The sequence below is a fragment of the Hemicordylus capensis genome, chromosome 6, assembly GCF_027244095.1.
Source record: "Hemicordylus capensis ecotype Gifberg chromosome 6, rHemCap1.1.pri, whole genome shotgun sequence".
In the NCBI taxonomy this organism is placed as follows: Eukaryota; Metazoa; Chordata; class Lepidosauria; order Squamata; family Cordylidae; genus Hemicordylus; species Hemicordylus capensis.
Genome location: NC_069662.1, coordinates 117,302,061 through 117,329,413, shown reverse-complemented (window position 1 = coordinate 117,329,413; position 27,353 = coordinate 117,302,061). Strand labels below are relative to the sequence as shown.

General features: G+C 45.5%; 1 protein-coding gene across 4 annotated transcripts in view; it reads left to right on the top strand.

The window, feature by feature from the left end:
* The first annotated feature begins 3,177 nt into the window (after positions 1–3,177).
* Positions 3,178–27,353, top strand: part of SNX10 (sorting nexin 10) — a 61,283-nt gene continuing 37,107 nt past the window's right edge. The window contains exons 1-3 of one of the 4 annotated variants that reach the window (XM_053260244.1): positions 3,181–3,363; positions 5,712–5,803; positions 26,189–26,237. In XM_053260244.1, coding sequence (XP_053116219.1) covers positions 26,214–26,237 — 24 coding nt within the window. In that variant the 5' untranslated portion in view covers positions 3,181–3,363; positions 5,712–5,803; positions 26,189–26,213. Of the gene's footprint in view, positions 3,364–3,640; positions 3,906–5,711; positions 5,804–16,410; positions 16,505–26,188; positions 26,238–27,353 lie in introns of those variants that run through there. The other 3 variants (XM_053260243.1, XM_053260247.1, XM_053260245.1) reach the window with 3 other exon arrangements.

Below are 27,353 nucleotides of genomic sequence, written 5' to 3'. Positions count from 1 at the left end.
CTGTCCATTTATACCTACCCTCCATTTATATCTACCCAAGATATACTTGTCCTTCAACCAGTTACCAATCCACACATGAACCTGTCCTCTTATCCCATGACTGCTAAGTTTTCTTATGGTCTAATGAGAAAACGTTGTTAAAGTTCACAAAAGTCATTGAAAAATATGTATAATATTGTGTACCAAGTTCTGGGCCACATTCTTGCAGTGCAGAAGCTTTCTATTGTGTCTCCACTAATATCACCAAAAAACCTGTTCAGCCAGTCTGAGGAAACCACCTGAACTGAAAATAGACCTATGGTATCATGATCACCCAGGGCTTGCAATGTTCTCAAAGAAGTTTACATAGCACAAATATATAGGAGGAAATGGTTCCCTGTCCTGAAAAAGGGTTAACAATAAAAACAAAAAATTATAAATGAATAAGACCCCCAGCAACAGCCACTGGAGAGACCCTTTGTCGGGCTGAAAAGGGACAGTTCAACTGTCCCTATTCAGCCTGGCAAAGGGTCTCTCCGATGGCTGTTGCTGGGGTCTTATTCTTTGCTACTAAATATGAGAGAGCTACCACTTGAAAAGGCACTTCATTGTCCTGTAATAATAATCTGCAACTTTCCCCCGGGGTGATTTGTTAAGTCAAATTCCCATTATCCAAATTCTCAGATAGAAGAGTTTGATGGGGGGTTTAAAGACTGACTGGTTTATTTTGGCATAGGCTTTTGATGACTATAGCCCACATCACCAGTGGGCTCTAGTCCACACACATTTATGCCACAATAGAGATCCCCCCTCCTCTTAATTCTAGAACTTGGGGTCACCCAACATATTCATGGGCAGTAGATTCAAGAGCAAGATGCATTCACAAGCCCCACTGAAAGTTATTTCGGGTACAGGCACCCTCAAATGCAGGCTATTGTGGCTGGGGATGCTGGGAGCTGTAGTTCAACAACAGCTGGAGGAGGGCTAAGTTTGCCCATCCGATACTGGAAGCTAAAGTTGTGCTGTTGAGTCGGTGTCAACTCCTGGCGCCCACAGAGCCTTGTGATTTTCTTTGGTAGAATACAGGAGGGGTTTACCATTGCCATCTCCCGTGAAGTATGAGTTTCAGCATCTTTCTATATCACTGCTACCCGATATAGGTGTTTCCTATAGTCTTGGAAACATGCCAGCAGGGATTCGAACCAGCAACCTCTGGCTTGCTAATCAAGTCATTTCTCCGCTGCGCCATTAGGTGGCTATTATAGATACTGTACTACCGTATATATGTTGAACATAACATGTGCATACAGATCTGTATGTGCATAATCTATAAATGCATGCACTGTACACAGAATACCAGTTCAGTTGTAATAAAAACTGGGGGCCCTGCACAGCATCCCCAAAATGACACCTGGAAGCCCTGTTGTGGCCCAGAACCCTGAACAGCCACTTGTGGACATATTCTTCCCAGGAATCAGGGACATAACTATAATGGGGGAGATAGTTGTCTGGGGGCCCACTACCGGGGGGGGGGCCCAGAGGCAAGTCACATGACTGACTCCCCCAGCCACGCACCCGCCCAGGCTTCCTTCAGTTGTATTCATCCTCCAAAACTGATGTGAGTGTTAAGACCTGGAGCTACCAGAAGAGCATCTTTTTCTCTAGTACCATCAAATGACTTGCATCATCCACAATTTACAGAACCTTTAAAAAAATAATTTAAGATGATGTTCTACTGTGGCACAATATACATATAAATAAAATATATAAATTTTACTATGCTTTTTGTCACCACTATTCAGCCTCGTTTAAGATTTATTTACTTCATGAGCTGAACTTCGGGGGGGGGGGCATTTTAAAATCTTGTCTCTGAGTCCCCTCCAACCTTGCTACGCCCCTGCCAGGAATGGAATGCAAACACTGTAAACGTCCGCAACATAGTATTGACCTTCTTCTGTGCACGTGATTGTGGTGGGGTGAGGAAGGATTCAGATTATGCTCTTGGAGATGCTCTATGCAAGTACAGCACCCCCAGATTTTATAACTCCTGAACAGGGTTAGATTGTATGTGCATTGACCCAGGGGCGTAGCAAGGTTGTAGTGGGCCCAGAGACATGATTTTAAAATGGGCTCCCCCGCTCACTTAAGCTCAGCTCATGAAGTAAAGAAATCTTAAATGAGGCTGAATAGTGGTAACAAAAAGCATCTCTCTCTCTCTCTCTCTCTCCATATAACCTATGTGCCACTATAGAACATCTTCCTAAATTATTATTTTTAAGGTTTTGTAAATTGTGGACGATGCAAGTCATTTAATGGTACTAGAGAAAGACATGATGTTCTGGTAGCTTCAAGTCTTAACACTCACATCAATTTCGGAGGATGAATACAACTGAGAGAAGCCCAGGCGGGTGCGCAGCTGGGGGAGTCAGTCATGTGACTTGCCTCTGGGGGGGCCCCCAAGGCAGGGGGCCCCCAGACAACTGTCTCCCCTTGCCCTATTATAGTTACGCCCCTGCATTGACCGTAACATGTGAATAGAGCTATGGAGGAGAGCTAGTGGTCAGGATGGCTAAGCTGAACCTCCAGATGCTGACGGACTGTGCCCCTGAATGCCAGTTGCTGGAGCAGGACTATTTTCTTCATGCTGTGCTTGTGCACCTTTCCCTGGAAACCTCTGAGTGGCCAGAAGTGAGAGGATGCTTCAGACCCGTAACTGGGGCATGAGCCTTTTTTCTCATCTTTAATCCTTTTGTACAAACAAATAATTTTCAAATAACTGAATGTTGCTTGCACTTAGGTCTGATGTGGGGGTCAGATAACTGCCGCCCTACTAAACTTTTAGGCTGGCCTGGCGATGCCCTCTTGTCCTATGTTCTTGACACTTTTGTCCCCAGCCTCTTAAAATGCCACGAGCGAGCCTCTTTTTTTATTGCACGACTAGAATGTCGCTTCTACTTTTGTTGTTTCGAATCTATCGCTTGCTGGTGTTTCTTGCTGCAACCACCCACCGAGCCCTTCAGCCTTTCCTTATCTGCGAAGGAACACCTCGCCTGCCTGCCGCCGGACCAGCCTGATGGATGACTCCTCGCCCCGCCCGCTCTTCCCTCCTCCTCCGAGAGTCCACCCTGGCGGCCCTTTCCACGGCCTCTCCGTGGTGCAACGTGAGCAGCGGCGGCGGAGCCTGGCGTCTGCAGCTCCTCCTCCTACCAGCGATCACGTGGCCGCGAAGCCTTCGTCCTCCTCGTCGCCGCGGGTTGGTCACCTGCTGTAGCTTGATGGTTGTTGCTCCTCCGCGCTGACTCAGCCGAGGCTGTTCTCTCATTGAGGAGCCGAGTCGAAAGCATCGGGGCCAGCTGTTGGCAAGGCGAAGAGGAAGAGAGCTGGGTAAGTCCGGCAGGCAGCAGCCCGCCAAGAAGCCTTTGCTTCTGGCGGGGAGCGGGACAGCCGCAGCGCGGTGTGTGTGTGTATGTGTGTGTATGTGTGTGTGTTCCCGCTCCTTTTGTGGTTTCAGTTCCTATGGGGATGTGTGGCACTGGAAGAGCGCCTGTTTTGTGTGGGGTTTGGCGCCGCTCTTTCACAAGAGCTCTGCCAGGCCAGCTGCCTTCCCAACCCTGGATCAGCACCCTTCCCCGGTTTGGTGCTGAGTAGTAAATGGGTTGGGGAAGTCCTCGTCTCGCTTCCAGCAGTGCTTTGAGTGGATCGGGTGGGAAGAGTCCAGCATTTTTTACCCGCTCTAGCTGTGCGTACGGCAGGATGCTGTTCCATCAAGTTACGCGAGCGTTTACCCTGGGGTTTGTTTCAGCACCTTGCGCCCGGGGAGGAAAAGGGAGTATGGGAGGAGACGCATAGATCGTTCTCCTTTTCATCCGTTGGGCATGTCTCGCTGAAATGTTCCCAGTGATTCATCCCTCTGGATTATGGCTCTAGTAAGTAGGCAGGCTCAAACTAGCATACATCGGACACATTATGCGAAGATCCAGGTCTCTTGAAAAGTCCATAATGCTGAGGAAAGCTGAAGGAGAAAAGAGAAGAAGAGGACGACCAGCAGCAAGCTGGATGGACTCGATCACGACAGCAATGAATGCACCACTGAGAGACCTTAAAGGCCAAGTTGAAGACAGATCATCCTGGAGGGAATCTATCGGTGTGGTTGCTAGGAGTTGACACCGACTTGATGGCACTTAATCAATCGACTAGGCGCTCAAGGCTAATCTTAAGCTTTAAGACCAGCTAACCTGGCCAAGAGGCACCTTTTAAATGTGGTGATTCTCTTTTATTTAGCAGGGGGAGAGTAACTGGCCCTATCCCCCCCCCCAACACAGAACCCCTCCAGTGAATGTTGCTGATCTTATGTTTCTTTTTAGATTGTGAGCCCTTTGGGGACAGGGAGCCATCTTATTTATACCTGTGTAAACCACTTTGGGAACTTCTGTTGAAAAGCAGTATATACATATTTGTTGCTGTTAAGACTTGTTTGTAGGCCACTTTGCCAGTATGTAGATTATGCCTGGAGTGTTCACAGTTGACTGAGTGATGAAAAACGTTGTGTGATGACCTGCAGTGATTCATTGACATCTGCAAGACATTGATGCTGTAGCAATTGAATTATTAACCTTTTTTATGTTTATGCATGTATATGTCTGTCTTTTTTTTTTTTTAAAGCATGGACAAGTATAGTACCGTGATCAAACATAAATATAGATTTGTATAAAGCAATTAAGGCTGGTCATTGACTGTAATAAAGATTATCTGATTATACAAATCATAAAGATTATGTCAATTCTATAAGGAATTGATACATCGAATTATTATAAAAATACAAAAAATATAAATATGAATACTAAAAACAACAAAAGTGTGTGATCTGGAGCAATGAAAAACTGAGAGCCAAAACAAATACAAGCATAAAAGAGAATCCGTATCAATGCTGCTTCTGTCACTGTAAATCAAGACTGAAGATTGAAAACACATTTAAGCCTAGATCAAGAGAAAACAGTCCCTTCCCCACAATTTAGATAGGTGAAGAGTAGAAACAAGGTTGTAAGAAAAAGATTATGTGCTGCCTTGACCTGGCTTGTACATAATCAATAAATCCCTTTCTTTATCCATCCAGTATTTCACAGTAGGGACAGTAGCCCTGTGTTCAGTGAACAGATGGGGTGCGGGGAATAGGTTTACATCGCAGGGGGATCCATCTGTTGAACATCTGTATGGACCCTATATGTAGTTAACTGTTACTGAACCTCTCTCTTTGAGATTTGGTACGCTGAAAAATCAAGGTTCCCAATTGTGTGGAAAGACCTCTATGTGCATACATTGTATGTAACGTTGGATCTGTGTGGATGTCCAATAGAACATAGTAAGTTTCCCCAAATGTTTTCACTGTGCACACTTTAAATGCCTGCATAGGATTTAGGTGACTACCAATTACTGGTCAGGCAGTTTGGCAGTTAGCAATAACTAAAGCAAAGTTCTCCATTTGGATTTAAGGGATTGTCCATAGGTTAAAGGTTAAGCAAAAGAACTTTAGGATCTTGTGCAACCAGGTTACGTGAAATGAGATTACAAAACTACAATGATTTACAAATGGACACTTGCAGCAAATGTGATAATAAGGAACCTAGCTGACCAGATCCTTTCCAACTGTGGGAACTATTCTGCTTGTGAATTAAGTGCAGGTTAGACAGTATTATTTACTAGTGACTAATACGTTCATATCATGTCTCTCCTAGAGTCGAGCAAATAGCCAAATTTTTGACCAACCATCTTTCTCCATTTCCTCAAACAAATCCAATTACCAAGAAAGACGTTCCCAGTGTCCAGGGTAAGTAAAAGCTGATACAACTCAGATGATATTCTTTGCAAGCCCACCATGGCAGAAGTGAGACAATTGTTTTCAGGGATTAATTCTGAGTATAAGTGTAGGAGTGTTGAAATTGTTGTTATTGATGGTAAGGAAGTTGTTGCCAATGCACCAGTTGCATTAGGTGAAGGTAGGTGATGATACCTTCATCAGTAAGTAGGAAAGAAATTTGGTTTGTTTCTAGCTCTTCTCCAAACAGCAAAAAAATTGCAAGTAGTTTCTAATCAGCATTTCAGGATGATACTTGATGAATGCCATGGGAGAAAATCCAGGTGAAATTTTTTGTTTCCATTGGTCTGTTATTATTAACGAGACAAAACAACACCTTTAAAGGCTATTGGCTTCAGTTTTATTTTATTTATTTATTTATTTATTTATTTATTTATTTATTTAATTTGTAGACCGCCCCAAACTTTCGTCTCTGGGCAGTTTACAATAGTATACAATAGGGGTGTGCACGGAACCGCGGAGCTGCGGTCCGGCACTGGGGTGGGGGGTTCCTTTAAGGGCGGGGGAGGGTTTCGCGCTTTCCAACTCTGGCGGCCGTATTTCTTTTAGCTATGGGAGGTATCCTGCCGCCCCTTCCCCCGCTTGGCTGCGTGTGCGCCCTTATTTCTTTGAGCAATCGGCGTTGCACTGTTGGCTCTGAGATCCCCCACCATGTGTATTTGCTGTTTCCTCTGTCGGAGGCTGCCTGCGGCGGCTGGATAAACGAGGGATTCTGTCAAATCCCCCTGCCGCCCCCTCCCCAAACGTAGCTGCTGCAGCAGCAAAAGGCTTAAGAAGCCTTTTGCCTGCCGCCCCCTCCCCGAACGTTCAAGTTCTTTAATGTTACAGCCACAAGCCAAAACAGAAGAGAAAGATTACAGTTATATAATTGATTACAGTTATATAATTGAATGTATGTAATTAAAACAGGCTGAAATTAGAATTAGTTAAAAAAAATTGACAAAATGTAAAACATAATGATGATAAAAATTTTAAACAGTAAAATATCCTTATTAACCATCCGGTGACGTATATTTATGGCAGCAGCACAGAATTTAGCCACATTAGATGTAATTAAACACTCTGAGTCCAAAAGCAACAAGGAACAATAAAATTGCTCCTGTCGACTGGGAAATTTACAAAGCAAAGGAGTAATGAAAGATTCACGGATATCCTTGTAAAACAGGCAGAATAATAGAACGTGTTCAGTAGTTTCCACCTGATCCAACCCACAAGGGCAGAGTCTATCAGCAAATGGAACCCCTCTATAGCGCCCTTCTAGAACTGCCAAGGGCAAACAATGGCAACGAGCCAAGGTAAAAGCTTTCCTATACCTCAGAAATTCCAACCAGGTAAAATAATTCATTGCAGAGACTAGATATCTTCTTTCCTCTGAGATGTAAAATTTGGAGACCTTCCCAAGGTCATTCTGCCGTTCAGAGTCGAACACTCGTTGTTTAACCAGCAACCTTGCCTGATCAAATCCCAGCTTAGACAGGATTGTAACAGAGAGGCCCAAAGTAGGTATTTTAGCCTCAATAGACTGGATCCACCTGGAGCCAAAATCATCCTATAAAATTAGAGGAGCCAGGCCAACTGGATGATAAATTAGTTTGAGCCAGTAACAGAGTATAATAATCCAGATACTGGCCTCCACCCTAATAAAGCCAGTCTCCAAACGGGCAGCAGCATTTGAAACAGATCTTGGAATATTAAGGGCAGTTCTCAAAAATTTTGATTGTACACATTCCAAAGATGTTATATTTGGAAAAAGCCCCAGCTGCGCTCCATAAAGTAGTTGGGACAGTGACTTTGCTTTGAATAGCTTAAAAGCTGCTGGGAAGTAGTAGCCACCTTTTGATCGCAAGTACTGTAGAATGGCAAGTGAGCTTTTCTGGGCATTGGAGGCTACGTAGTTCGCGTGGGCCTTCCTAGTGCCCCCAGCATGGAAAACTACCCCTAGGTACTTAAAGAATGATACCTGCTCAATAAGTTGGCCCTCGATCCTCCAAGTGCGAATCTTAGGTCTCCATGCAAAAGCCATTATTTTGGTTTTCTGGAAATTTATCTCCAAGCCCTCCTTCTTGCAGTACAGACTTAATGCGCTCAGCGTTTTTTTGAGGCCAATTGGCGTCCTCGACAAGAGGACCGCATCATCTGCATAAAGCAAGATAGATACATGCCTCCCTGCAAATTTAGGAGGGTGGAAATCTAAATGGCTCAATTGTTCCACCATAGAATGGTGCCGCCCGCTCCCCGAACGTAGCTACTGCAGCAAAAGGCTTTAAGGAGCCTTTTGCCTGCCGCCCGCTCCCCCAATGTAGCTGCTGCTGCAAAAGGCTTTAAGGAGCCTTTTGCCTGCCGCCCGCTCCCTGAACATAGCTGGCTTTGCCAGAGACCGCTTGGGATAGGCCCATAGTCGTCATGGCCGCTATGAACTCCTGAGCTGCCCCGGACAAATTGGTCCCAAAATGAACATTGAAGTCCCGCAGCACCAAAAGTCTGGGAGACTCCAACGCAAGTTCCGCGACCAAGTCCGTGAGCTCAGTAAGGGATTCCGCTGGGCAGCGGGGCGATCGGTACACCAACAGAAGTCCCAATCTACCCCTGGTCCCCAAACTCAAGTACACACATTCATTGTGTGTTACCTGAGCATAGATCTTTAAATGTGTTCTATGTTGTAATCTCATAATTCATTGACATTGGTCAAAGGGAGTCTACTAAGCCAGTTGTATTTCTTATTAGCCCACTGTGTAATGGTACAGCTTGGGAGTAGAACAGTTAATCTTCCTCTGAGTAATGACCGTTGGGGTACTTTTTCTTTCTTTCTTTCTTTCCGATTCTGGAACATTTATTTGCCCTGGTAAAGTGACAAAGCAGGGATTGACACATAATCAGCTTCAGCTGATATGACAGCTGTGACCTTCCCTGGACTGAGTTAGCTTGGCCGCAGTTATCCATGCCCTGATAACCTCCTGCTTAAATTATTGCATTGTGTTGGGATGGCAGTGGAGGTGGTGAAACCTTCCCCACTCCTCATGAGGAGAACAGCTGAGCCTGGGCTTCCCTTCCAGCCTGCACAGATGGCCCTCGGTGCTCTCTTCCAGCTCAGCCGTCCTCCTCGTGAGGAGGCTCAGCAGGGTGACGGAGGCTGCTGCTCAGTGTCTCTTCTTCTTTCTTCCTTGTTGCTGCCTCTCCGTCAGCTGCCCCGTGCCTTCTCTCTCTCTGGACAACTCTTGCGAGATAGGCCACATACCACGGGATGTGCGCCATACACCCTAAGGCCTTTATTTATTTATTTATTTATTTATTTATAAAGTTATTTACTGTGGTTTAAGAAGTGAACCCACAAGTTCCTAAAGTTAGATGCTCATGACTTATTGCTTGACCACAGTTCTTTAGGTGCCTTGTTATACAGCAGTCCACTCATGTGTCTTGTATACTTGTAGCTGAAATAACATAGCTCCATTAAAGCTTAGTATGTCTGTGCAATCCTGTGCACAGTTAACTAGGTGATTGAACGTGCATATGAATGGGCTGCATGTTGTTTCTGTGTACATAGATTGAATTGCTTTGTAGGCTGCAGCCTTTGCCCTTAATTCTCCTCATCCTCTTTCAGGGGTCTACAAATTTAGGAATAACTCACTAGCCAGCCTTATTTGTGCTCGCCACCAACCCTTCTCCTCCCCCAAATCCTTTCTGGCACACAGGCAGAGGGCTTAGGAGAGAAGTGGATCTTCTCTCGTTTGCAGTGAGAAATGGAGATGGTAAGAAAAAAAGTGGAAGCCCTTAGCTACTGCTTAAAAGGGATTCTTGCTGTTTCTTGGCTTCTAATAAATGGCCCTGGAAATGAAACTTCTAGGGAGGAGATATTTGTAGTGCTGGATGTCCTGCTCAGCAGAGGGTTGGGGATGCTCACTGCTGGCAAGTGGATTTGTAGACTTGCCAGTAGTGAGCCAGTGTAGTGTAGTGGTTAGAGTGCTGGACTAGGACCGGGTAGACCCGAGTTCAAATCCGCATTCAGCCATGAAACTAGCTGGGTGACTCTGGGCCAGTCACTTCTCTCTCAGCCTAACCTACTTCACAGGGTTGTTGTGAGAAGAAACTCAAGTATGTAGTACACCGCTCTGGGCTCCTTCGAGGAAGAATGGGATATAAAATGTATGTATGTATGTATATAAATAAATAAATAAATAAATAAAATAAGTAAATAAAATAGATGGCTGTCTTCCTGAACCTATGGTATACAAAAAGGAACTCCCCCTGCCCCAGCATTCCTACCATCTTGTAATACACTTCTCTTTTGCTTCTCTGACCTGTCATTCATTTATGATATGATCATTTATGATCAACCTACCAGAGGTGGTATGTGATAAAAGCCAAGGGAATGTGGGGAAATTCTCTTGGCTTTTATCACATACCACCTCTGGTAGGTTGATGCCTACATGAATCACTGTGGAAAACTTGAAGTAATCTTGAGGACAGTGGATGTCCAAAAGATGACCAGTTCTCTCATCAGACTTTGAGACTACATTTCTCAGGCTTTCAGTAGCAATTACTTCCTCTTTCCCTTAGGCCTCATTCACAGGAAATATTTTGCAAGTGGCTAAGCCTCAGTAGGCATCAGATCTGCATGTTACAGTTTGAAGGCATCAATACAGTTTTTAAATAGAAGCAGAATGATCAAAGGAATAGAACCAGAAAGGTCTCCTGCTGGTGATTTCGTCTGCAACACTGCATGTAGTTTTGCTGCCTACACCCCACTGAAATCAATGGGTGTTAAGCAGCCTAACTAATTTATTATTATTATTATTTATTTGATTTCTATACCGCCCTTCCAAAAATGGCTCAGGGCGGTTCTATTGTATGCCCTTGCGCATTGCTGAGGAAACATTTATCCCAAGTTAGTGTCTTCATTGTCATTAAGCCTAAGTTGATAGGGTGCAGGGTATGTACCATTGTTCAAATCTAGTGCAGATGTGGGATAGACTGAGAACCTTTCTGTGCAACCATTAACACTTGTATTTCAGGTTGTATCCTGAAAGACATCCCTGTAGGGATCAATTCCTAACCCTGTAGGGGCCCAATTCAGAACCACATTGCTGTTTCCAAATTTTAAGTTGCAGTCCTATGCACACTTGCTCAAAAGTGAGTCCCTGTTGAGCACAATGAGATTTACTTCTGAGTAAACATGCATAGAGTGGGTTGTAGGGATGTTCACGGAACTGGCAGGGGCTGGTTCGATGGTGGGGTGTGTGTGTTTAATTTTACGGGCAGGGGAGGGTGCATTTACACACACACCCGCCATGTTTCCCCCGCCAGCGCTCGCTGAAAACCGGTCTGGCAGGGCAGCAGCATAGCTCCCTGCCACCCTGTCCACTTCTCGGACCAAAAGTGAAAGGAAGGAGCATGTGCGCATGTGCCCAACATGCGTGCGAGCAAGTGTGACATGTGCTGCTGCCCTGCTGGACTGGTTTTTCAGCGAGCGCTGGCAGGGGAAATGCGTGTGTGTGTGTGCGTGTGTGTAAGTGCACCCTCCCCTGCCCTTAAAATTATCCCCCCCACCCCCCGCTGAACACTTTGAACTGTCTGGTGTTCAAACCTGCTCAGAGGCCCGTAAACCGGTTCATGCAAATCCCTAGTGGGTTGCTTTAACACTATACCTTTTTTCCTTTTTCCATAGTAATCCAAACTGCAGATAGGTAGGGAAAGCTTATTGAGTATAAGGCAGTTCCAATTCCCTGGAACTGTTGTACAACACACCATAAAATTTTGCATTGCTTTCTCATGTACTGCACAAGGGTAACCCATGATTGTCTCCTAAACCTGTAATGCATGCAGTGACACTGGTCATACCTTGTAGTTTCTTATGATACTTGTGAGTGGCAATGTCCCCATGGAAGTTGCACTAACAATGGATACATTTCACAGGTACTAAATAGAGTGCAATGGCTAACATCCTAATACAGGTGGACCTCGGTATCCGCGTAGGGTTCTGTTCTGTAATACTGCTGCGAATTCTGAGGATGCAGGCCACTTTCCCCACTTTTTCATCAGTGTAGGCCACTGAAGATGTAGGCCACCTACTAGGATGTAGACCACTTTTTTCACAACAGAAGTACGAACTTGGGAAAAGACATCTGGATCAGACATAATAGGGTAGCAACCATGGACTTATTTATTTGTGCAGTAAAAACTGATGGTGCGGACAGCTTGATTGTTGAGTGACCTGTTTGATTTTGTCAATTATGGGATATGCAAACAAAGCTTCACTTTCTGCTCTTCTGGCTATAGGAGTGTAACACCAAGGGGCAGGCTATGGTATGGCTGCCTGAGAAGCAGGCTCTATTATACTTTTCTTTTTTCTTAATTTGGTGACTTAAACTAATGAGACATTCTGATCACTGAACACCCAGATGTTGTTGTCTACAACTGCCATCATCCCCAACAAAAGGCCATTGCAGGGGAACTGTAGTCAACCATATCTGGGAATTCCTGTTATAGGAAGCACTGATGCTGATTATTGTTATTGCAACTATGTTCCAGTGGGACCTAGATCTGGAATAGTTAGGTTCATAATATCTCATCTCTACCATAGACACAGGGAAGCCTTGCAAGAGTCACTCTGTCTAAGCCTTAATCCCATCCTCTATCTATACATTAGGAATAATTGATGACTACTGTTCCACGGTTGTTATAAGGGAGATAAAATACCAATTCACTAAATCAAAATGTTACCAAAAAAAGCTGATCTGAAGTTATTGAGTTCTCTTCCTTGCATTACCTGGGGAACTGTGAAATGGTTCTGATCTGTCTGGGTTGACTTATTTAAAAATAAAAATAAAGAACAAACCCAAACCTTCTGTTCATGTGATGGTCTGTTCACATGCTCCGTGTAATTCAGGAGTTGCAGACCCTCACAAGATAGCAACAAGTTGTAGGCAGGAGGAGCTATGATCATGTGTGACTTCATAGTTTCCATGATTAACAATGCTTACCTCAGTAAAGTGCTGTCGAGTCGGTGTCAACTCTTGGCAACCACAGAGCCCTATGGTTGTCTTTGGTAGAATAGAGGAGGGGTTTACCATTGCCACCTCCAGCCCAGCATGAGATGATGCCTTTCAACATCTTCCTATATAGCTGCTGCCCGATATAGGTGTTTCCCATAGTCTGGGAAACATACCAGCGGGGATTCAAACCAGCAACCTCTGGCTTGCTAGTCAAGTCATTCCCTGCTGTGCCATTAGGTGGCTATGCTTACTTCAGTAGACTTCAGGAAATGGCATAATTTTGCTTTTGGTTTATAATCAAAGTTATGTTGCCTCTATCAGTTTCTTCTACCTGACTGGCTGTGTGAGAGGCAAGTCTGTCATTATACAGTCATCCCTTGCCAACCACTAGGGTTCCGTTCTGGCAGAACCTCGCTGTTGGCAAATTCGCAGTTGGTGAGGCATTAAAGTCTATGGGAAATGGGGTTAGGGGAATCAAGACCGCAAAAAGATCTAAAAATAAAGGACATTTTTTTAAAGCGCTTTAAAAATCCTGTAATATCACCAAGAAGAATGAGCAGACCGAACCTCTGGAAATTTTTTGAACCCCCCCCCATCACTCAAAGGCATTTTAAATTGGCAAGGGAAAGCAAGGTCAGCAAGGGTCACCAAGAGGAATGAGTAGATCAAACCTCTGAACCCCACAAAATTGCTGGAACATCCCCCCTCCCCGGATCACTAAAAAACTTCGCCAATTGCAAATACTTGAGTAAGTACTTGGCAAGACCTGTCATAATCTCCTATTCACATATACTCAAAACCACGGTTAGTAAAACCGTGGTTGGCAAGGGATAACTGTACCTCATGTGAACAAGTAAAATGAAAATGAAAATGTGCTCAGTACTCTGTGGTTTTCCTTGAAGATAAAATATAATTTCCTTGTAGCCATAGGAATTGTGGAAATTACACTCTCGTGGCTTTTATTTTGATGGAAGAAAATATGCTCCTTCCCTTCTCTCATATTTTTCTCAATGTGGACATTTAGGAAATGGGATAAAACATGTATTTTGTAAGAATGCCTCTTATTTCCTGGAAGGCTGACTAACTCTTAGAATAACATGACAACATTATACTGTGTGATGCCAAGAAAAATCCTGGTTTTCTGTTCCTGGTTATTTTGCGTCAGGGTTTTAATGCTTAGTCAATTATTTTTCATATGCACAATAACAATAATTAACTCCTGTCTAGATAACTACTAAGGGAATGAATAAATGCTGATTGCTTGTGTCACATGAATGCATGATATTGAATTAGTCACACTTTTGGTACCTCTGATAGATGCATTGCTTTGGGAAATGGGAGTAGTATTCATTCAAAAATATTTTGTTAAGCTAAAGTGGAACTGTACAGCTTTGACCATCCTGCAGATGTTGGCCTATAATTCCCATCATCCCTGATATTGGCTGCTGTGGGTGGGGATTATGGGAGTTATAGTCCAAAAATAGCACGAGGACTGAAGTTGTGCAGCCCTGGACTAAAGGCTCCAAAACAACCACCAAGATGGTTGTAAAGTTGTTGCTTTTCCTCAGACTTTTCACAAAATCTTCTGGCTCTGACCACCACCACATGTTCAGATGGCCCAACAAACCATGGCTTGTTTGCTTGTGAAATGCCTATGAAGCTCTGAGTGTGTGTGTGTATGTCTGAGAGAGAGAGGAATCCTTTGTAGTTAGATCACAGCTCTGTATGTTGTCCAAACTGAGAATCATAGTTTAGCTGTGATTTACATACTAGGATATGAAACTCGGATTAGATCCTCCTTATTGATTTATAGATCATAGTTACATGCTCCTTAGGCTTGTGTTTACAGCCAAAGAAACTGTGTTTTGCTGAATCACCTGAACCTGGCTATTCTCTCTCTTTGAATGAAGCAGAGGGAACCAGAAGCACCAATAAATTCAGAAGCATATTTTCACATATATAACTTGCGGATTATACATTTAAAAAATAAATAAATTCCCAAGGCAGGGGGTGCAGGGAACTACGTGGGTGCAGGTTATACCTCAGTATTTTTATATTATTTTATCTTGGAGGGGGAAACCGCCTGAGCCTTCCCTCCTTGAGAATGGTGCCATGACCCTGCTAACTTGGCAAAGAGGCCCCTTTTAACGTGGTGATTCTCTTTATTTAGCAGGGGAGAGTAACTGCCCCTATTCACCCCCAGCACAGTACCTCCAGTGGCTGTTGCTGGTGCCTATCTTATGTTTCCACTAGTGTTTTTAAGCCCGTTAGAATAACGGGTGCTAGACTATTCTCCCTCTTTTCATGCATTGTGTGTGTGTATGTGTGTGTGTGGGTGGGAGTTTTTATGCTGTGCTGTTGGGGGGGGGGAGTGCTGGTCTCGCTTGTGGCCACTGCCTCAGTTTTTTATTTTTTTAATTAATGTAGTGTGTTGTGCTTTGTGTTACTTTTTGTGGCTGTTGTAGTGCTTAGTGTTACTTTTATGTTGTTGTGGTTCTGATCCGGGGGGGCGAGGCGGTGGGGGAAAGAGAGCAGGAGCGACAGAGACGGCACCGGGGAGACAGGGACCATACTCCGGGGGCCGAGCGGAGGCTGTTCCGTTAAAGCCTGAAAGGGTTAAAGCTGCCCCCGCCGTTGCAGCGAAACTCCCACCCTTCCTCCCAGCTTCAGTGACCACCTCACCCTGGCCCTTTTCAGCTGGCTGAAGGAAAACTGGCATAGAAGAGGGAGAGAGAAGATTGCAAGCAGTGCTTCTCTCTCTGCAATGCCTCTTCCTGAACTGGCGCTTTGGACGGAAAGGACGCCTCTTGCGTCCTTTCCGCCCAAAGCGGCAGTTCGGGCAGAGTCTGTGCAGAGAGAGGAGCTCTGCCTGCGTGCTCCTCACTTCCTCTTCAATGCCGGTATTTCATCATCCAGCTTACATGGGACAGGGTAAGGTGGTTTTGGAAGTTGGGAGGGAGGGTGGGAGTTTGGCGGCGGGGGCAGCATTCTCCCTGTCAGGCTTTTTCGGAACAGCCTCCACTCGGCCCCCGGAGTTTGCTTCGGGGTTTGTCTCGTTCAGGTCCTGCTGGTTGGTCCTCGTTTTCCCGGTGGCCTCGTTGGTGTTCGTTTTCCCGGTGCTCGTGTTCCTGGCTCGTTTCTCTCGTTGGTGTTTTCCTGCTTTTTCCCTGGTACCAGCAAGCGTGTCTCCCTTGCCCTGTTCTGCGCCTGCGCTTCGCGCAGGCGCAGAACAGGGCAGGGAGGCACGGACACACGCTTGGTGTCCATCCACGGACGGACAACAAGCGTTTTATTAGAGAGGATAGGCGGAACGGGGGGGGGGCAGGCAGGGCACGCGCCCTAGGCGCCACTGAGGTGGGGGTGCCACGCCAGTTCCTGCCACCCCCACCACATTGCCCACCTGCCAGCCCCAGGGCTCCTCAGCCACTTGCCTCCAGCTCCGGCCTAGGATCGGCGATGGCGAGGCCTAGAATTGGAGCAGCCTACAAACTGCAGAGCTCTTCTCTCCCCGCCTCTCAGCTGATCGGCGGGTGGGCGGGGCTTCCAGAGAGGCCTCCGAGTAGGCCTCCTTGAAGGCGGAACTCGGCAGGACCCAAGGGAGGCAGGAAGGAGGCTGGCAGAGCTCCCTGCAGCAGACCAGACCACCCAGCACAGCCTTTGCAAGGTAGGCTGTGAATTCCTTTTTGTGGTTACCCCCATATATAGGGATCTGCTTGCCACAGGGCTTTGATATGGGTGGTGGGGCGAGACTGAGAAGTCTCTGAATATTTAATTTAAAACAGACTGAAAAATGTGCTGGCTTTAAAAACAAAAACTATCTAAGGCCTATAAGTGGCTTGTTTCATGTCAGAAAATTACAAAAACTTCTGGAACAAATATTTATTTATTCATTCTTTCATTCTTTCATCCTATATAATAAAAGGCTAAGTGAGTGGCCGTGGCTTTGGAACGTTGGGGATCTGCGTCCCTGCCTCCCTGGGCTGTTCTGGGCCTGCGCGAAGCGCAGGCCCAGAAGAGCCCAAGGGACACAGGACCTCAGACACCAGTGTCCCACAGCCACGGGTGGCCATTGAGCCCAAGGGACACAGGACCTCAGACACCAGTGTCCCACAGCCACGGGCGGCCATTGAGCCCAAGGGACACAGGACCTCAGACACCAGTGTCCCACAGCCACGGGCGGCCATTGAGCCCAAGGGACACAGGACCTCAGACACCAGTGTCCCACAGCCACGGGCGGCCATTGAGCCCAAGGGACACAGGACCTCAGACACCAGTGTCCCACAGCCACGGGCGGCCATTGAGCCCAAGGGACACAGGACCTCAGACACCAGTGTCCCACAGCCACGGGTGGCCATTGAGCCCAAGGGACACAGGACCTCAGACACCAGTGTCCCACAGCCACGGGCGGCCATTGAGCCCAAGGGACACAGGACCTCAGACACCAGTGTCCCACAGCCACGGGTGGCCATTGAGCCCAAGGGACACAGGACCTCAGACACCAGTGTCCCACAGCCACGGGTGGCCATTGAGCCCAAGGGACACAGGACCTCAGACACCAGTGTCCCACAGCCACGGGCGGCCATTGAGCCCAAGGGACACAGGACCTCAGACACCAGTGTCCCACAGCCACGGGTGGCCATTGAGCCCAAGGGACACAGGACCTCAGACACCAGTGTCCCACAGCCACGGGTGGCCATTGAGCCCAAGGGACACAGGACCTCAGACACCAGTGTCCCACAGCCACGGGCGGCCATTAGCCGGTGTGTGGCGGTGGGGGAAAGTGGCCGAGGCGGCGGCAGAGCCGCCGCCTCGGCCATGAGCTGCGGCACGGCGAGAGGAGGCCGAGGCAACCAGAAGTGGCCGCCCTGAAAAAGGCGAGGGCAATGGCGGCGGGGGAAGACCGAGACGGGGGACAGGGAAGCTGGGCGAGGTGGCGGCGAAGCCGCCAACGAGGCCCCCGCCCACTCACAGCCGTCGCCGCCGCCTGCTCACCCGCCCTCCCAGCTGCCCAAAATGAAGCTGGGCGAGGTGGCGGCGAAGCCGCCAACGAGGCCCCCGCCCGCTCACAGCCGCCGCCGCCGCCTGCTCACCCGCCCTCCCAGCTGCCCAAAATCACCTTCCCCGCTCCCCCGCAAAAAAGATTAAGGGCCAAAATGGCCCATGAGAAGGTCGCCGCCCCCGCCTATCGCCCTCCCAGCTGTTGAAGACCACCTTACCCGCTCCAGCCCGAGGGAAAAGAGAGGAGCTCACGAGCAGAGCTCCTCTCTGTGCTAAGTCACTGCTCAAACTGCCGCTATGGACGCAAAGGACGCCTATTGCGTCCATTGCGACAGTATAGGCAGCAGCTTAACACAGAGAATAGCTCTGTTTCCGAGTTCCTCTCTTCTCCTTCGGGCTGGAGCGGGTAAGGTGGGCTCCGGCAGCTGGGTGCGCGGGAGGGCGATAGGCGGGGGCGGCCACCTTCTCATGGGCCATTTTGGCCGTTATTCATCCACCCCCCCCCAAAAAAAGTAAAAGCAAAATAAGGAAGAACAAAAACAGAGACAACAACAAAACAAAAAACAAAAAGAGAGAGGGGACAAGTGGGGGGGAAGAGACAGAAAGAGAGAGAGAGAGACAGAAAAGACGGGATAGAAAGCTAGCGCCCGTTATCATAACGGGCTTAAAAATACTAGTTCATTTATAAATGCACCTATGTTCAAGTTGTTTTGCAACCCAGAAGGTCTGAGTGAGAACTGTGAAGCATGTGTTGTGTTTTTATTTTATTTTATTTTTCTTGTGTGTGAACTGCTCTCCAATAACTTGCAGGGACTTCAGGATAAATCTGGCCAACATGTGAATGCAGCACCTCCATTCCAGAGGAGATGTGTGTTAAAGCGCTTTAAAAGCCTCGTGTGAAACACCTCCTGGAATCAAACTTTACTGAATTTGTTCAGAATTCTGAGAAAACAAACATAGGCTCACCCTGCATGGTTGAAAGTCTCCTTTGCTAATCTGCAGCGAGGGGGCCATTTTAATAATTAGCGTTGCTAGTGTGTTCTAGGCATTAAAAGGAGCAGAAATATATAGTACTCATTGTATATCACTATATACTGTGAAGTGTGCATGTGTGTATTCAGTGAAATGTATTTCCAGGCAGCATACTTATTTTGAAATATCAGACTTAAATCCTTGGGGACCTGGGATATGTGGAGGCCCTGGACTTTGAGGGTCTGGGGGCCCATTTTAAAATCTCATCTTGGCCCATTCCAACCTTGCTATGCCCCTGGCGGTCACTACACATGGGTTTCTGCACAACACCTGCACAGAAGAAACTTCCATGTAGAAAATGTGTCTCTTGTAAATTGACCCTGAATTTTCCATCCATGACTGGGATATTTGAGAGTTAGAGTCAATAATAAAAGAACAGCACACTGCTTGTGACAGGAAGGGGCAAATTACAATGATTTCTTAGTCTGGCAGGGGCTAGTTTTGGCCCTGGCAGAACTTGGCTATCTGCTCCTGTTGCAAATTCCTCTGTCTAGTGTGGCAAACTAATGTATCCTCCTCCCCCTTGGTGTCAAAGTAAGCACTGGTGTGGTGAATGCATGTATACCCCATCATGAGCCAACAGTCATCATAAGACAAAGGCTGGCAGGAATCATTTACTGGTTTATAGACCCACCACCACCACCACCACCTTCTTCTTCCCCTATTTTGCTAGTGGCTATTTGGGCAGGTGATCCTCTAGGACAAAGTAATGTTTTTTTAAAAAGAATGAGATGAGACAGAGAAAATGACACTTGGAATCCTCGCATAACTCCTGACTGTTGTTCTAAGTCTTATACAGAGATGGCTCATGTTTTCAGGTTTTGATCAACAACCATGTCTAGATGGTACAGTGTTCCTTTTAACAGGGATTTCCAGATATTGTTGACTACAAGACCCATCTTTCCTACCTGGACAGGGGCGCAATTTCAGTGCTTGCCCTAGGCGCTATTTTCCCTAGTTACGCCTCTGTATGTTTCTTTTAGATTGTGAGCCCTTTGGGGACAGGGTTCCATCTTATTTATTTATTTATTTATTTATTTATTTATTTCTCTCTCTCTCTCTCTCTCTCTCTGTAAACCACCCTCAGCCATTTTTGGAAGGTCGGTATAGAAATATCCCTTTGGGGACAGGGATCCATCTTATGTATGTATGTATGTATGTATGTATGTAAACCACCCTCAGCCATTTTTGGAAGTGTGGTATAGAAATCAAATAAATAAATAAATAACAACAACCCTTCCCACTTACCTCTCCCCAGCAACTTTCCTATATCAAGAACAACAGCTGCCCAGATGCTAGAGCCAATGCTCTTCCCACCCCTGCAAGCTAGTTGGGAGCTGCCAGTCCCATTCTATACTGTCCTGCCCCTCTTGCCTTCCTAGCTCCAGTGTCTCAGTCCCTAGCATCCATTCACTCCTTTGCCTCCTGCTCTGCTAGCTGCTTTTTTGCATCCAGATCAGCTCCCTCTCAGAAGGCCAGGGAGGAAGGCCCTAGCAGGACAGGAATACCATATTTCTGTGTATATACCTACATGTAACACACAGGTGCAAGCAATATAGTCCCCCCCTCCCCCAGACTTGCAATCAGCTGCAAGTTATACTCGTGTGCTGGTTATACTTGCATGCAGGGTATATTCATGAAAATACGGTATGTATTTGGCCCTTATCATGCAAGGAGGAATCATGTGTTCAGGAAATGCATAAAACAGGGCTCTTCAAATCCCAAGCAGCCATGGTGCTTAGAAAAAAATTGACTGCAGTGGCTAGACTAAAAGATAGAGTTATTTAATAAAATCTTAATGGTCCCGGGCAGCCCTGGTTCTATTCTAAGTATAGTCATTGCAAGTGAGATAGAGAGGCCCATTTTACTCTCCCTTCCACAATGTCCATTACTAAGTCATTGTAGTCATGAGCCATTTTTCGAAGGGCAGTATATAAAACAAACAAATAATAATATATAAATAAGTACAGTAATTTTGTCAAGTGTCAGAGGCCTGGCTTCTACATTTTTGGGGTGGCTCCTAGATCCAAAGACAATTTGTTAAGGCCTGGGCCATAAAGAACAGTCCTGGAACATTAAGAAAGATAGCAAAATATAAGGAAATAAATTAAGCGCACTGGTGTAAACATGCCCAAAGAATCGGATGATTATTGGTGGTGGTGGTGGTGGTGGGGTGTGTGTGTGTGAAGATAGAACACTCTTGCTCAAAGTAAAAATCTCTTGGTGGTGAGTAATCTCTCACATGTACACTGGTGCATCAGCTGGTAACCTCCAGGCTTGACTACTGCGATGCGCTCTATGTGGGGCTGCCTTTGTATGTAGTTCGGAAACTCAGGTAGTTCAAAATGCGGCAGCCAGAGAGAGAGAGACCAGAGAGACCATATTATGCCGGAGAGACCATATTATGCCTGTCCTTAAACATTTGCACTGGCTGCTGATAGTTTCCAGGCAAAGCATAAAGTGCTGGTTATTACCTTTAAAGGTCCAGGTTATGACTTAGGTCTGGGTTAGAGAGCACTGTATTCTATATGATCCTCATCACACGTTGAGGACATCTAGAGAGATCCATTTTTGGTTACCACCAGTATCTCTGGTGGCAACTTAGAACCAGGCCTTCTCTGTAGCTACTCCTGGGCTATGGAATGACTCCTGGCATAGAAATTCATAGTTTGGGCTCATTATTGGCCTTCAAGAGAGGCCTAAAAATGTATTTGTTTGGTCTGGCCTTCCAAGGTTTTTAAATTGTTCTTAAATGTTTTTAACTGGTTTAAAATTGTTTTAAACTGTTTTTAAACTTGTTTATTGTTTTAAGTCAATTGTTTTGAATGGTTGCTTTTTTGTTTTTGTTGTTCACTGCCCCGAGCCTTTGGATGGGGCAGTATAGAAATGTAATAAATACATAAATAAATGTTCGGTAGCAGAGCTATAGCTACTTAATGGCGCAGTGGGGAAATGACTTGATTAGCAAGCCAGAGGTTGCCGGTTCGAATCCCCACTGATATGTTTCCCAGACTATGAGAAACACCTATATTGGGCAGCAGCAATATAGAAAGATGCTGAAAGGCATAATCTTGTACTGCGTGCGAGATGGCAATGGTAAACCCCTCCTGTATTCTACCAAAGACAACCACAGGGCTCTGTGGTGCCGACTCGACAGCACACTTTCCCTTTAGCAGAGCTATAATTGGGTTCAAAGAACCCAAACTGCCCAGCTCCTGAGAGCTGCCTGGCTCCCCCCGCCCCACCCGCTCATTTGTTGGCTGGGTGTTTTCTAAGCTTCTTTGTTGGCCGGGTGTTTTCTTGATTCTTGTTCTCTCCCTCGCTGGGGGAGATAATGAAGAAAACACCCAGCCGACAACGAGACCAGCTGGGAAATGAGCTCTGGAGGGCTGCATGGGTCCTTCTGGTTTCTGGCCATGCCCCCACATCACACACAGGGGACATGGCTGGTGTGGGTGAGGGGCAAGGAGCCCTGAACATATTCTGTGTGCTGTGCCCCTGATCATAAATTCTTACCCAAGTTTTGCTTGGCCAATTAAAATGCTGTGAACAACAAAATTATCAGCCTCCCAATTTACTGCTACAAGCCATTTCTTGATTGGCCATGTATTTGAAGATTGCTTGTTTATGATATTGGTTCGACTTCTGAGCTGCTTCATTGACTCCTGCACCCAGCTGAAAACTGGTTGGACTGTGTGTACAGAACTAAATGTTAAGTGAAATAAATCAGGCCTGTATTTGCTCAAATCAAGCACACAAGGCAGACTCCTGCTGGAAGCTGCTGTCTTGACAGAATTGCCATGTAACCTAAGAAACAGCAGATCGGTGCTTAAAACCTAATGTTCACAGTTGGAAACATTTAATATCGAAAGGAATCCCATACCTGCTTCTGCAGTCAGCCACAAGGTATTGCAACACCCTTGGAAAGTTTCTTCCTTACATGATGCTTTCAGACTTTGCCTGAATACACTGTGCACTTCCTGATTTCAAAATTTGGGCAGAAAAAGAGTGCATTCCCTTAATGGAAGGGAATGCACACTTTTTCATGTTTTCTTACTAGGGTGTGTTATATTGGAATTGCCAAACGATTGCACATAGAAGTTACTTTAATCATATAATGGTCTAAGAAAATTGAATGGATTTTCATATTAAACTCTGATTTGTCTCCATAGGCTCTGGAGTAATGCATCTTGTTTGTTTGTGATTTTTGCACCTGGCAGTCTGAGCTGATGTAAATTGATCTGATACATTGTGCGGATTCACATCCTCAAGGGGGAATGGTTCTCCTCCTCAGTTTCCTTTTGACTGCCTTGAGGGTAGTATTGATGAGTTGAGCCCCCATTTTTTTTGTAGTGCAAGTGTCTTCTCCAAGTAGGTTGCCATGAATCCCCCCACCCCATCATGGGCATCTGTAGGACTTTTTTTTTCTGGGGGTGGGGAATATAGATATCAAAACACAGCAGGTTGTGTCCAGTGCTAATATCAGTACCATTGATGGGGCAACCACTGCCCCATCCAGATGTCCACACACACACACCCCACCCAATCCAAGGCTGGTTCAAGAATGTGAAAAGGGACTTTCTGGAACTTTTAATGTTGTCACATATATTGAGAGAGTGAGAGAGTGAGTGTGTGTGTGTGTGTGTGTATGTATCTTGATATCCTACTCACATATATTGAGAGAGAGAGAGAGAGAGAGAGAGAGAGAGAGAGAGAGAGAGAGTGTATCTTGATATCCTACTCTTCCTCTAAGGAGCCTAGAGCAGTATACTTGGTTATGTTTATCCTCACAACAGCCCTGTGAGGTAGGTTAGTCCAAGAGAAAAGTGACTGGCCCAGAGTCACCCAGTGAGTTTTATGGCTGAATGGGAATTTGAACTTGGTTCTCCTCAGTCTTAGTCCAACACTCTAACCACAACACCATGCTGGCTCTGTATGCATCTTTTGACTATTCAAACATATGAATGTTCAAACTTTTCTAGTAATATGGTTTCTGTGGGCCACTTGTGTATAATAGTTTAGCTCTTTTATCGATTCTGGAAATATTCAAACAATTTTCTAATACCTCCATGAGACTGTCAGAAAGGCACAAGAATGTATATCATACATATATAAACTATGCACACATAAACAAATGCAACATTTTGATGTTTAATATAATGACTTCCAGACCACAACTGAAGTCCTGAGCAACACTGCAATAGATAACATGAATTAATAACCAGCGATGTGATTCAGCATATGACTGCTGTGAATATATTCTGCTGTTGTGATTCTGTGCTTGTTGTTCTATATACATTTTTCTATGATTTTCTTCCTTTTAAGTGTGTTTTAATGATTGTTTTAATAAATAGCTAGGTGTTTGCTGCTTTAGATTTTCTTGTAAAAACCAGATGGAATCTATTTTTTTTTAAAATAAAGAATTAAATATATAATCATACATTATATATCTCAATTTTTAGTCAAAACAAATATTTATATTTATATTTATTTATTTTACATCTTTACCATACCAGGTTCCTCATTTCAGCAAAATTGTGAGGTAGGGTGAGAGAGAAATGCTGGCTCAGGGTCCCTTAGGCGGCTTCTGTAAAGACTTGAACCTGGGCTTCCCTGGTTGAAGTTCAGCACTATAGCACGCTGACTTGTTAGAGACACTAGCAGTGGGATGCAAAACAACATGCTGGGTATTAGGGATGTGCACGAACTGTTGGTTGGATGGTGCGGTGGCAGTGGGTTACCTGGTGCACGCACACACATTGAGCACTTTGGTTTGATACTGGCAGGGGCTACAAGGAGGTATCCAGCAGCCCCACACTGGTGGTTTTGGAGGCAGCGCCGGTGGCTGAAACGTGGTGGGGAGGGGGGTAAGGACACCCTCCCTGCTCCTTAAAGGTAAACTCCTCCCTGCTGGACCTACAAAACAGTTCACGCACATCCCTACTGGGTATAGCCAGGGCTGAGGAAATCCACTAGTCTACTTGTCTGTGATGAGTAAAAAATGTTGCCTGGCGTGTGGGAAACAATCCTGATGAGTAGTGTACCAGCATAGCTCAACGAGTAAAATTTTTGTCTGGCTGGTGAACAGAGCCAATATTTTTGATCCCTAGGTATAGCCACAAAATTGAAGGTTGAGGAAGAAAGAGGAGAGTGCTTGTCTGATGCCAAAGTCCAAAGCTGTTTTTCAGAGTGCTGCCTGGAAATGTTTAGACCAGGGGTTCCCAACCTGTGGTACTCCAAATGTTGCTGAACCACAACTCCCATAATCCTCTGCCATAATACATTATAGCTGGGGATGATGGGAGTTGTAGTTCCGCAACATTTTGAGGTTTTGGAGTACCAGAAAACCCTGGTGTAGACTGCTGTCACACTTCTGGAAATGAGGCCATAGCTCTGTGGTAGCACATCTGCTTTGCATGCACAAGGTCCCAGGTTCAATTCCTGGCATCTGTAGGTAGGGCTGGGGAAGACTCCTGCCTGAAACGTTGGAGTGCCATTGCCAGTCAGTGTAGTCAGAAGATCATTTCTTCTGCATGATGCCCACCGCACGTTAAGGTCATCTGAGGAGGTCCGTCTCCAGTTACCACCGGTTCGTCTGGTGGCGACTCAGAGGTGGGCCTTCTCTGTAGCTGCTCCTGGGTTATGGAATGCACTCCCGGCAGAAATCCGTAATTTGAGTTCCTTATTGTCTTTCAGGAGAGCCCTTAAAACCTATCTGTTTGGCCTGGCCTTCCAGGGTTTTAAAATTGTTGTAAACTGTTCTAAATTGTTTTAAATGTTTGCACTGATTTTCCAGGGTTTTTAACTGTTTGAATGTTTAATTGGTTTTATTCTGTGTTTATAGTTTTGATTTTAATTGTTAACTGGTTTAAATTGTTTTTATTCTGTTGTAAACTGCCCTGACCCATTTTTGGAAGGGCGGTATATAAATTGAATGAATGAATAGATAGTACTGAGCTAGATGGTCTGTTGGTCCGATTTGGTATTGGGCAACTTCCTATGTATGTTCCTATCCATAAATAAATTTGTTTTGGATGCATGGAGAGGTTTGCATGGGGTCTTGGCTCCTCTGAGTTGTGCAAAAGGTGAACAAGAGGTATAAATGTTAAGTCTGCTTTCTCCACTGAAAACCTGATATGAGCCTCAAGACCCTAGGTCTCAAAGACCATTTTCTCTGCATCTTCAAAGGGATCGTGACTTGAAACACTGGGCCAAAAACTGTATTCAGTATAGTCCATTTTATTCCTGTGTTCACATATGAAAGGGTTACATGTCATTTCAATTGTATTTACTTGGTTTTACCACTTTGATGTTTTAGGCTGATTGTACATGTGAGTTGGAAGATGACGCCAAAGCATGGAAAAGAGGCAAGTACGCTTTTAAAAATTTGAATACTTGTGCTAATTTTTATTAATAAAGCTGTTTTTCCATCAATAAAGCAAGAAAAACTGCTGCATTTGGCAACTGCTCTTCAGAGTACACTTTGTGCTATCATTTTGCGTAGAATTTGTAACAACCAGCCCTGAAGATTGATTGATTGATTGATTGATTACACTTTTATGCCACCCCACACTCGTGTCTCTGGGCAGTTCACAATGATAAAACCGTTAAAAACACATAAAAACACATAAAAAACAATTAAAAACTAACAATTGAATGAACTGTGCTTATAACATGTGTTGGGTAGGTGGCATGGCTGTCAAGACGATTGTGTAATTGCTGCAATGCAGAGATGGCAAAAATAGTTCTTCTGGACTTGCATGTCATATTACTGGGTGTGGGGGTGGAATTCTAAGAGCCAGGCAATTCTTGCAAAAGGGATGATGACAGAAAGAAATTCCACTGTCATATGCTGTTTTGTTTTTTAAGTGCTTGAAACAAGCAGAACTGTAAGCCTTTAGCGCGTGTGTGAGTCACAGGTATCTGCGGGACTTATTCCAAGGGAGGGGGGAAGCCAGCTATCCAATACCCCTCCAGGAGCATGCCCCAAATGGGAACTGGTTCAATCGGGTGGGGATGGCAACAGGTCCCTCTTGGCTCCCCTGGACATCCATGGTATGTGTGACCCTTTTAAATATTAAACTGCCTTACAGTGAATATATTAAGAAGTGAAATTCTTAATGTAGTTGTATGTGCCTCTTTCCTTGAAATGGTGGACATGACAGGGCTGACTGAGTGACCAGTGTTGTCTTTCTGTATGAAGTTTAATTGTAAACCACCCTGAGCCATTCTGGAAGGGCGGTATATAAATCAAATAAATAAATAATAATAAATAATAAGTAGGGATGTGCGGACCGGTCTGGCGGTCCGGTTTGGGGGTTTGGGGTCGAACCAAACCACCCTCCCAGTTTTGTCGGACCAGAACCGGACCGCTGGGTCCGGTCCAGCCAGTCTGCAATTTTTTGGGGCGTTTTTTAAAAAATAAAATTATTTTTTAAGTACCTTTAGTCCCTTCGGGGGGCTTACTGAGGCTGCGGGGGTGT